Source organism: Carassius auratus, chromosome 44 (genome assembly GCF_003368295.1).
Source record: "Carassius auratus strain Wakin chromosome 44, ASM336829v1, whole genome shotgun sequence".
In the NCBI taxonomy this organism is placed as follows: Eukaryota; Metazoa; Chordata; class Actinopteri; order Cypriniformes; family Cyprinidae; genus Carassius; species Carassius auratus.
In genome coordinates this window covers 7572593-7585421 of record NC_039286.1, presented here as the reverse complement: position 1 = coordinate 7585421, position 12829 = coordinate 7572593, and the positions used below count along the sequence as shown (strand labels likewise).

Genomic DNA, 12829 nt, shown 5'->3' with positions numbered 1-12829 from the left:
AACAAACACTAGAAAAGCTTGCAATATTATTACAAGCAGTTATTAAAAATTATAACATTTACAAGTTATTACAAATTTGACTGACTGTAATAAATCTCAGCAGTCTAAATGAAAACTATTGATCATCAACTGATGAACCCCTTACTGAGGCGGCAACAAGAATGGGGTTTCATAAGACTTCACAGCAGCTACAATGGAACCAGTTGGAGATGATGAATCACAGAGTTGGAAAATAAATTTTAAGCTGCTAACTAGTTTTGGTCAGACTGGTTTCTATCTGGTCAACTACCTTGTTACAAAACAAAAATAAATAAAATGAAATACCCTTGACAACCGTGCTTGTTTGTTAAAACGTGTCTAAACTCTCACAAGCTTAATCTGGATTTGATATATCAAAAAGTTCAATAACGTTACGCGTCAACTATTCACATACTGATAATTTTTTATTTTTTGTAAGAATACTGATCTGAAACAGATATGTGGAACACAATACTCACGGCTATGGTCCAGTTCACAAATAATGCTTTTTTCGGAATCCCAAATACAGTCAGGAATAGAAAAAGGGCGACCGTGATGGAGTAATCGAGTGTGACCCCTTCAAAGAAACTGTAAGTGTAGAAGCTGATGTACCACGTGGAACGAACGCTACCAGGAGAATCACCTGCACACAACAAACAAAATGTGGTTTCTCCTAGTACTATAGTAACTGTTAAGATTCACTGTGACAAATAATAGCATATTATAACTTAACTAGAAAAGCGTGTTCATAGGTTAATAGGTCTAATACTGTAATGTATCGATCTGAAATGCTTCAAGTTAAGCAACTTTCAGAAATCCTTGTTTGGATAGTAAGTAATCCAGAAATAAAATCCCCATCATCGTTTAGTGGATGATGTATAACAATACACTGCAAACGATCATTACCATCATTAAGTATGAAAACAGGAAACCAAAGCCAAAACCTGGATATTTTATGCAATATAGAAATCCTGGCCAGGACGTGTCCTGCGAAAATGGCATGATTGGCCACCCTATAGTGGACTTGATTAAAAAGGAGGAAAACTGACCAGCCATCCGAGAATTTGAAGTGGAGAGGGTGAGCAGCTTTAAATACTTTGGGGTCCACATCAGCGAGGACCTCACCTGGACACTCAACACCACCCAGCATGGTTAAGAAGGCACAACAGAGGCTGTACTTCCTGAAGAGACTGAGGCTGAGTTTGGCATGTCACCTACCTAAGATCCTCAACAACTTTTATAGCTGTGTGGTTGAGAGCGTCTTGATGAGCTGCATCATTGTGTATACTGTAAGGTCCCACAAACGTCTGCAGAGAGTGCACTGTAAAAAGTGCTACACCCACACAGTAGGTTTTATATATTTTAAATAGTTGTAATCTAGTTTATTTTATTTGTTTTATACTAAAAAGTATAAATATACTTCCTCTTTACTTAAAATATATCACTTTTTACATAACAATATATTTTAAGTAAAACAATAGCAATTTATTTGGGTAGCTTTTTGTATGAGTTTGTTGTGTACAAGAAATGTTATAAAAGTGAGTTGAAATACACAATTTATTTGAGCAGCTGTCGATGTGGCATGTGTGTTCATCAAACTTAAATATTTGAAATAAAAAACACATAAAAATTAAGTTGGATTTATCCCTTTTTCACTGGCGGGGATTTTCCAAGGCAGATGCTTCCTCGGCACTTCAACTGTTTGAAAGCTGCAGCGGATCTAAATTTCACAGACAGATTAACACGGTAAGATGTGCAAGTTTTGGCAATTTATTGGTGATGTAAAGTCACGCAAAATCGTTCACTCAACTAGGAAGCTAAAGTAAGGTTTGCAAATTGTACTGTATAGCTAGCTATCCTGCACACATGGCAAGCTAAGTTGGCTACACAGTGCTAAGCAGTGAAGTCTTGTATGCAACGATCAGAAGACAACAGCAGTTAAGACCGTGTAGTTAATATGAAATTAAACAAGTGCTTTAGTAATGCCTATTATGTTTTAAGACTACTTTGGCTTTAATTTTACCAATAATATCACTTTTAATCGTTAGTTAGCGTTAACTTACCCTGTTAACTGCCATTCACATTTTTGAACATAGACTTGAAAGTGCATGATCCAAACCTATAATTCACGACTGAAAACATTTTGTAACATGATTTTGATGTACAATTTTCATGGTAGATGAATTTAAAATGGGTTTCAAAGGATGAATTTTGAGATTTTATGTTTTCAGGTGATATATAATGTTTTCTAAAGTGTGATGGAGAAAAAGGCAACAAAAAAACTTATTTAATTTCATCTTAATAACACAGTCTCCGGTGGGGCATGCAGCTGTCGTGGGGTCCTCGTGTTATCAGCAGCAGAGTTGTAAGTGCATTTGATAGCACTGGCTCAAAACCATAAAACTATTTTTAACCTGTTACTTAAATATTTTACATTTACCACTGGTTTTTAAACTTATTCTAACATGCATATTTTTTCTGGTCTTTAGGTAACCAAGCGTTTTTGTTACCTGGGGTCTTCAGATACAGGTAAGAAAAACTTCAGAATAGATACAGTTAAAGCTATAATTATTCCCAGGTAAGTAAAACATAGGTAAAATTGCAAACAATAGTGTTGGCTCCATACAATTACATTTCTGAATTAGGTTTTATGTACCAACCACCAATAGAAGGCAGATATGATCACCTTTCTGCCTCCTACTACTGCACTAATAGAAGCTTGATTCATACTGATAAATACAGCCTACATGGTCCGTTAAATCTCAATTTTGTGAGATGCTGGTGATAGTGTGAGATCTTTTACAGTACAGTGGTAGTGGTGTATGTATAGTGCAACCTTTTACATCAATTGCATGGTTGAAATACAGAGGTTCTCTAATTTGTGAAACTGTCATCAGGCAGTGAATTTTGATCAGATTTTACTTGTTGACAGGATCCGTTTGGCTATGTGGAGAAAAGGAGAGAAGTGGTACTGAGATGCCTGATTGAGTACATGTGGGAGGGAAAGGAAGACCTCATCAGTGTCCACCATGTATGTACTGGGCTTAAAGCTACTTATCTAATTTCTGTCTGTCTGTTCTGTCTGTTGTGATGATATGGGGTAATTACTTTGTTCTTGAAATATATTTAATACAGTAATGTGATGACCAATAAGGTACAGGCAAGGAAAATTGCATTGTTTTATTGTAATGTATCCTTTGAACCAGAAAAGACAACACTCATGCTACAGTAGATCATGATAGTATAGTACCCACACTCTATGACATTGTCATGGTAGACTTCACTCTGGTCACATGCTCTAGTCAAAGTATCCATCTAGTGTCCATCACCTTAAGCAACTAAAAAGTACAACTTTGACTTTGTGTCGTATCTGTCTTCTACCAGTCTGCTATATTCATCTCAATACCTGTTTGTCTGACCAAACTCTTGATTCTTTTTTGTCTCCCCAATAGAGTCATGATGAAACAGAGGTGCATGCTGAGCTTGGCAGTTCCCCACTGAAAATATACATGCGCCATCAGCCAAACACGATTGGGATTGTCACAGTAGAAGGACAGCCCATGGTCAGAGGTGTGCCAAACCTGTAGAAAACCTCCTGTTTGGACTTGTCTATGCCCACAACCTCTAATATCACTCAAATCTGGTGTATACTTCTGAGATATATCACAGGCTCTTTGTGGGATTGGACCCTATGCATACTTTTGTATGTTTTGTAGGCACTGTTAAAAGTTACACTAGTTGATATTGAATAAATGTTATTGTCTTTAATCTGTCTTCCCATCTTTTTCTTCTTCAATTGAATTTGTAATTGTTATTGACAAAGTCTGTTTATGTAAAGTGATTTACTGTACTGCTTAGAATATAGACATTTAGATGTATTTTCTGAGGTAATAGCCAGGACTTAATTAAAATGTTTATTCACATTTGATTAGGTTAAATTTACTATGAGCATAAAGTTCATAAAACCTAACTAAAATGAGTACAGGTTACTTGTAGCAACCCATAAATACGTTACATATACCAAGAAAATTAGGTTTATCTAACTGACTAATATAGCACTTATTAGTTAACTCAACTTGATTTTTTTGTGTTTGAATTAAGTAATTTTACAGAGTTTATTATACTTGAAAAAGGCTGCAAGTTGACTCAACTTAAAACATCCAATGCAGCCACTTGCCTCACTTTTTATAAGTTTGATCTAGGTATTACTTTTTACAGTGTGGTGAAGACTGCTGAAAAGATCGTCAGGACACCACTGCCCTCTCTGCAGGCCATTTACCACCGCAGTCCACAGAGGAGCTGCCTCCATCTTTAAAGACCCCACCCACCCCCAACACAAACTGTTAACACTCCTACCCTCAGGACAGAGGTATAGGAGTGGGAATTGCAGGATTTCCACACTCAAAAAAAAAAAATTGTTGAACGAACTTAATTAAATTAAGGAAAGGTTTTCCACGAAATTGAATTACATTGTTTCAACAAGATCTAATTTGTTTGATATGATTTGTTGTAATCTTGTTGTATGAACTTGAATTTATTTAGTCAAGACTTCTTAAAAAAAAAAAAAAGTGTTATTCCTACTAGATAAAGTTTTGCCATCCCTAATAGAGAAAATCTTTTCAGGTTAACTATAGGTCTAATTTTGCCATGCCAACTCTAAAAAATAATGCCCTGTTAACTACATTTAATTGTGTCATGTCTAATATATCTAACAAAGCCATGTTAACAATATACATTTTTGTCCTGCCTACTAGATAAAATTGCCAACATTATAATTTTAGCTAACTTGGCAGGTCCTCAACCCAACCACAAGCTCCACATTTCACCACAATGGTAACTCGCACAAAATACACCAATATAAAGTCTTTTAAAATGCCCACATAATAGAGCATTACTGTGCGTTCACACGGCCGGCGTCGAGAGCGTCAAAGTGGCCGGAAGTCATTCATTTTCAATGAAAGCCGGCGGCGAGGAGCGGCGCAGCGCGACTTGGCCGTTGAGAGCATGGAGGAGAGTTGAAATCAAGGCAACTTTATGGTAATGAGCTATGGTGCGCTTGGGCAGCAACCAATCTGAACGTAGAAGTCAACCGCTTGAGAGGATTCCAGAGAATGCAGCTCCGACCATTAGTTCCCAAGCACAATGGAGGACAGGTTGATTATTGCTGTTTCGTGTTTGCAATAATCTATGATGTGTCCCTGTTTGCGTACAGGGACATAAAAAATAAATTAAAAGTGATACGTGGATCAGGGTGTCTGAGATTGTTCATTTTAAGTAAAGGATCTTAATATTTCGTCCACAACAATATTTCATGAGGTTAACTTATAACGTTACCCTCCTTGTGGTTAGTCTGCACGTGATCAACAAGCTTGTTTGCTTTGCGGCCACTTTAAATAAAAAATAAGCATTCCATCTACGTCAGAGCGTCTGAGCGCTCACAAATCTTTCTGCAGCGTCTTGAGCAGAGCGGCAAGAGCGATTTTTGACGCTCTTGATGCCGGCGGTGTGAACGCACATGAAAAACTCTCCTTATTATCACATTTTACTAAAAACTGCATAAAATAACACTTTATTTCAACATTTTCTCTCCCCATATCCAGTTTTGTGCAAAGCATGATGGGAAGTGTAAAACTTATTTTGAGGTGCTTGATTGAAACATGTTCTTTCAAAATGAAAACTTTATGTTAAACCAACGAGTGACAGTTTTAAGTCAGTTTAACATGACACAATCATGTTGAACTGAAAAATAGCCAAAATGGCATTAATTTAACATAAATTGTTCAGGTAAAGTGAACAAAACTGAAAAATCATTTTTTTGGGTGCAGATTAGGGAACTCATTCTTCCCCTCAGCTATTAGACTCTTAAACAGGTAGCTAGGTAGTGGGCTTATCTAAATCAAAAAACAGTTGTTCCAAATTGTTTAATCTCATTTGCACATTTGTAATGTTATTGTTATTATTACTACCATTGCCTATTTGTTAATATTACATGTAGCCTTATCTCAATTTGCACATCTGTTACCGTTACTGCTGCTATTTTTAACATGCATTTGCACTCAATTTGCACATTACTGCTCTATTGTTTTTTTTTGCACATAAGTTAATACTGTACATTCATATATATATATATATATATATATATATATATATATATATATATAGTCTATATTCCTATGCTATGCTCGCATATATAGATTAACATAGTCTATTTTCCTATTTCTTCACAGTCTATATTCCTACTCCGTACTCACATAAATAGATATAGTCTTTATATGTATTTTTTTTCATGATCTATATTCCTACTCATGCAGCATTGTTTTTATTATTACGTTTATTATATTTGTATGTATGTGTAACGAATTAAAAGTCCATGATCACAGGAAGGAGGCGGGAACCGGCGGAAAATCAAATAAACTTTAATTACAAAATAAAGACAAAACAGCGCGTCAGCCCCTCACGGATTTCTGACACGCACAAATAAAAACCAAACTAAAACCCAGGCCTGGTCCTCTCTCGTCCTTCACTGTCGTCTCTCCGTTTTAATATCCCTCCATCTCCTCCGTGGGACTCGAGACCGGTAAGTCGAGCAGGTGTCGCTCATCTCCAATCACTCCACTGGCCTTGCTCTGTTCCCACGTCTCTCAGCCCCGCCCCACTCGTCACAGTATGTATATGTGTATAGCCGTGTATGTAGGTGTGTATAGTTTGTATATGTGTATAATTTTGCACTTGTCTTGGCATTCATTGTAGACAGCAATAAAATATTTTCATTGCTCAGGGAAACTTGTTTTCCTCACTGGGTATATGAGATTGAGTGCTTTGAATCCTTGAATCTTTGATTAAGTTTCAGTAATGGAGTGCATGGATGCACTTTTGTAAACTTCCTCTTCTAGTTTAATTATGCAATTTACCTTTTTTATGCCAAATGTGAGCTGCTTATTGTGTGCAGCCAGTTCGACATTTACAACAGTAAAAAGTAAATGAGATCTGCTTTCAAAGGACAAATATAATCACAGCTTTAATTTGACAATGATTTGCACTTATGCTTTGTGAAATATAACAAGGCTTCCATAAATCATAGGAAATCCAAACATCATGTTTTTCAGCATACTTTTAGATTATGCAAATATGAACCAACATTAAACTGCACATTAAAAACACACATGTGAAAAATGTCTATTCACTCACAACCAGTTAATGAGCATTATGATAAAACTCCATTCAGTAAAGTCCATATTAAATATGAGAAATATATCCAAATATCCTTTGTACATTAGACAAATATGTGTATGTGTGGAATGGTGGTAAATACATAGGCATAAAGAGCAAATTTCTTAATATCTTCATTTTTAATATGAAAGACAATCATCAGTATTAAATTTTTTCAAGTTTAGTCCATACCTGAACAATGTAAGGGTGCCTCATAATTTTAACATTTGATTAAGAACTACAATCCAGTCCATTTTATTCATCTCCTCTGTGCCAGGATTTGTAACTGAAGAACGCACTACCAGCGTAACTCAGAGATACTAGGAATGCAAAAAACTAGGAGAGAGAGAAAAAAAGGCAAGCGTTAAAAATTTGATGCAATGTAAATGGGAAAAAAGGGATTTCACTTTGTAAATGACATTTCACACAATCAGTTAAAACTATTCAAAACTCATCACTTGTCCACAAATATGTATTCCCCTCAAAGTTAGGTTGTTTACAGCCTTGCACACAATTATGTACTTCAAACTGATAATTACCGTCGATGCTGCCCAACAGTTGAAATCATGATGACCCTTGACCCCCTGATTCACCAATGTTGCCTCAACAACAGCAGCAGATGTGTACAATAAAGCAGCAGTGCAGTTAAAAATGAGAACCTGGGAGGGCCGGGACAGAACTACAATTATTTAAGACAATCAGCACAACATGTTCCTTAAAAACCATTTAACCACATTGTTTTGAAGGTCACTAAGATAATTTAGGTAAGTTTATACTTGTTTTTCTAAATTAAAATGCAGAACTATTTGCACATACCATCAAGGCATCGTTTTTCTACAGCTTTGTAGAGACAAGAATCAACTGTATAGAAGTCCACCTACCACCGTCGTCCAGGGAATGTGTCGGACTTGTCCTCTGGCCAGTTTGATGATGAGAAGGAAGAGGGTGAGAAGCCAGTAGAAGACAGTCACAAACATCACCCATCCAAATGGAGAAAATCGGAAATACTCTGTGCTTGCAATCAGTGCCCATACCATCAGGCCCAAGATCTGAAGAATAAAAGAATTCCTGTTGCTTTCAAATGTTCAATCGTCTGGAAAAACCTAAATAGAAATGCTGTAGAAGAGTGGTTCTCAGTGGTTCTTTTTAACCCCTCACTTTTTTATTTATAGATTTTTTTACTCAAATGTTCTACCGAATAATATTTTAGACATTGACAATGACAAAAATTTAAAATTCAACATAGAAATGACCATGGAACTATAAGATTATATTAATTTAGATGACTTTCCCCACTTTTAAAATTATAATTCCAGAATTTTCTAGACCATTATCCTCGACGGAGAAAAAAAAATGGTTGAGAGGATTAAATTAAGATTTATAGCCTATAAAAATTTTGCCTATTTATAGACATTATAGAATTTTAGATGAACAGAAACACAAAAAAAAAAAAAATAAGTAAATAAACCTGGTTCTATTATCTTGAACTATTCATTTGTGAAAGGAACATTACTTGGACACATTAACTTCTTCTTTCTAATGTAGACACATGCATTTTCTGTAAAGCTGCTTTGAAACAATGTGTATTGTGAAAAGCGCTATACAAATGAATTTGAATTGAATAGTTCAACATTTGTTTATTTAAATTGGTAGCTCTATCACAGTCTCACTTCCTCTGCTACACATTGGCTTTATCTTCCCTGCATTGAATCAGAAAGAGGAACATTCACACCGACCACAATCACCTGCACCAAAAAAAAAGAGTTCCACTGCCAGGTTCATGTCAGAATCAGCAAAAAAGGGCATTATGGGCTCTTGCAGTTACATAGAAATAAATGTGAATCGAAGGCTAGGCTCTTCATTAATGAGCTTGTACACGAAATCATGAACTCTTAAGTTTGTTATGGGGACTTTGCAGCTCACATAATGAAAGCCACACATACAAATTAGGTGTCCATATCTTTAAAAGCATACGGTTACAAAGCCCTAATATGCATGCAGTGTGGACCAGAAGCCCTCCAGTCATTAATACTTCCTCCTGATTGCACAGGCAGGCGTTTTTATAGCTGTGTATCTTGCGAAACAGAAAATCTGCCTTTTATTGACAAAGCGAACAGGTTAGAAAAATATGCATAAACTAAAATAAACATGCAACCCATTGTTTACAATTAAACTGATTCACCGATTTAAAGGTGAATAGATATACAACGTGCAAAACAACAAAGCTTACCATTTTAAATTGTGTTTTTAGCACGAATGACTTCGGATGGGCGTTTACCTTAAGTCACATTTTGAGATAAACAGTGCTGCATAACTTCGTTTTGGAGAGGAGAATAGCCCACATTCGGTTGCCTACCAACCACGCCGTCCTGCGCGCGCAATGGCTCTTAACAAAGCGCTATTCTACTTGTGCAAATTCCAGGGAAAAATCAAAAGGAAAGATAACAGAAAAGACAAGCAGTGCCTCACCATTAACCCAAAGTATTTACGAGAAGCTGTTTAGCTTTCTTCGTCAACTGCCCATTTGATTCGAAGGTAAGTTTTAATAAAGTTCTGTAATAAAGTACTCACAACTTCGACAAAGATGAGGTATTTAGACAGGTTCAGCACGGACTCTTTGTCGTACCACGGGGTTCCTGTGCTTGAGTTCCCGCATTCCAGGTAAGGGCTGCTCTCGGTGGTTATTATAGGTCTAGAGTTTGGATTCTCCGCCATAAATGCGACCCAAAATCTTTCTGCTCCACTCCTATCAACTATTATTATATCAAACGTTTATTATAATGTAACCTATTTATTTAACCCCACTTGCAGGTACAGAATATGGCATTTCTATACTTTTACTAAATCCTAGCTCCACTGCAAACTATCAGAAAACTGTTTATTTGCAAACTGAGGTTGCTGCAGAAAAGACTCCGCCCAAAGACCGCCCCCAACCACAGTCGACTTCCTCTAGAAATACACCTGATCAGGTTAGGTACTGCATTTTCAAAAGAACAGTGTTAACATTTTTAATGAAACTATCTATTCAAAAAGCAAGCTGGAAAAAAGTTGCTTTTGGTAGGCTATTAGATTATTATTATTTTTTTTGCATTGAGTTGTGATGAACGTACGTGCACGTGCAAAAGTGCCCAGAGTAGCCTACTCGTGCGCATCATCACTACAGATGCTGGCACACATGAATTGTGGTTTTACATTACTCCACTAGATGGAGCAACAGTCAAATAAATCCTCTACTCACAGTTTTCCTGCTAAACGAAAACCCAGTAGAAATCGACACAAAAATTTTTTTAGATAGTTTTGATGCAATATTTAAAAAATATTTTAAAGACATATAAATAAATATACACTGTTATTCAAAATTTTGTGGTCTTAAAAAAAACACTTATTTAGCAAGGATGCAGTAAATTGATCAAACGTGACTGTATACCTACTACATATATTTTCATCAAAGAATTCTGGAAAATGTATCATGGTTTCCACAAAAATAATAAGCAGCATAGCTGTTTTAACACTGATGATAATAATAAGGAATGTTATCAAGCATTGTGATCTTCAGTGATGGGAATAACGGCGTTATAAATAACGGCGTTACTAACGGCATTACTTTTTCCAGTAACGAGTAATCTAATTGATTACTCTTCTCATCTTAATAACGCCGTTACCGTTACTGCCAAAAAATGCGGCGCGTTACTATAACTGATGATGAAGCTGTTTTTTTTTTTCATCAGACCAACTAGATCTCTGAGCGAGAGGCAAATACTTTTTTTTACTGTTCTTCCTTGGTTAGTGGGCAGAGCACGAGACAAGCGCATAAATGCTGACGATTGGCTTAGGTAGAGTAAAATTTCATTGTAAGCCAATCAGAGGTAGAGTTGGGCGGGTTTTCGAAAGCACGCATAGTAGTGATGGGAATTCGGCTCTTTTGACTCAGCTCACTGAAAAGAGCCGGCTCTTTGGCCCACAAACGGCTCTTTAAATGACTTTGACTATAATATTTCAATTTTTATTACATAATTATTTAATTTCTATAGGCTAAATTTGAAAAAATAGAGTTGGCTCTTCAGATATGCGAGCCAGCTCCCGAAGTTCAACTAAAAAAGCCGGCTCTTAGAGTCGGCTCATTCGCGAATCGCGAACGACTCATCAAAAGCTCATTCGCGAACGAGTCGATCCATCATCACTAAGGCCTGGTTCACACGGGACGATTTTAAAATTGTCGGCCGATTTTCCAAATATGAGAGACCCCACACACAGCGATAAAAAATCACGGGTCTAACAGTTTTGGTCGTTCCGTGTGTGGTGTGCAGCCACACGGCAATATCAACTCATCACACACGAACCGATTTGACTCCCGAGCATTCCCAGGTCAGACGGGAAATCTCGCAAAATCCCTCGAGATCAAACGTGACTTTAGAGTAAACAATCATGGCGGACGAAGAGGATGCAGTGGCCATAGTTTGTTCTTGGTTTTTAACTGAAAAAAAAAAAACATAAGAAAAACAAGAAAAGGCGATGGTCAAAGAGGTGGAGACAACGCGAGCATGGACTATACTTGCTATATCATAATATGGAGATAAGTTGTTGTTTTATCTCATATAAATGTTGTTACGTACTACACAGATTAATAACCGTTGAAATAAACGTTCATATATTCGTTTCCATGTACTCTGGTGGACTGCAGTTGTGGATGTAGTTATGCTCATCGACTTTATTTGTATTTGTTATATTATATACGCCGGCTGTTTTGATTTTGTTTCCCGGTACTATCACTGCCTCGTCACCTCGCTTTCTGATTGGCCACACGCCACAGTCCACAGGCTGCGTGATTGTTTGTCCTCGGGGGACACCACACACGAGAAGAAATCGGGCAAAATAAATCCAACATGTTGGATATCCCCGATTTGAGATCGGAGCGGTCCCGACATTCTTCCGAGCAGAGGAGATTAGTCTTAACACACCACACACGGCAGGAATATTTGATCAGATTATTTTACGATAATCGGAGCATCCTAAGATTGTCGGAAGGGCTGAATCGGGGCTAAAGTCGGCCCAATTATCCTGCCGTGTGAACCAGCCTTAACGCTCATTCGCGAACGACCCATCATCGGACAGGACAGGACACACAACGAACAACACAAGCCAGTCAGTCAACGAGAGACAGGTATGGCGACGAGCCCAAATAATCCAAAAGTAGCCTTCTCTAAATAGAAGTATATACATTACTTTTTCCTTCAAGAAATTAAAGAAACAATAAAAGGAAATATCAAAAGTTCCCAAAAATATATCGTGTTATTTGCATTGATCCACTATATAAACATAATATCTACATACATGCCATTTGATTGGAGGCTAGTCTCACTTTGTCCCACAGCAACTTTTTTTTTAGATGTGTGTACAATGTTTCATGTTTCTGTTAATAATGTATTGTATTAAGTGTCCATTTCATTATAATATTCAGATTTATCATAAATAATTGAACATGCACATGTATTTTAAGTTCATTTAAAGAGGGGTAGAGGTGGGGTCACGTTTGAGCATTTAAAATTTAATTTTACTTGAAAGTAACGCAATAGTTACTTTCTTAAGTAACTAGTTACTTTAA

The 12829-nt window shown here is 36.7% G+C and overlaps 1 protein-coding gene across 1 annotated transcript; it reads right to left on the bottom strand.

The window, feature by feature from the left end:
* Positions 1-7009: 7009 nt before the first annotated feature.
* Positions 7010-10139, bottom strand: LOC113061988 (CKLF-like MARVEL transmembrane domain-containing protein 8). The gene is made up of 4 exons (XM_026231487.1): positions 9799-10139; positions 8109-8276; positions 7767-7886; positions 7010-7563 (listed from the first exon to the last, which is right to left on the bottom strand). The coding sequence occupies exons 1-4, from the start codon at positions 9940-9942 to the stop codon at positions 7483-7485; spliced, it is 513 nt and encodes a 170-aa protein (XP_026087272.1). The 5' UTR covers positions 9943-10139; the 3' UTR covers positions 7010-7482.
* Between the last annotated feature and the right edge of the window lie 2690 nt (positions 10140-12829).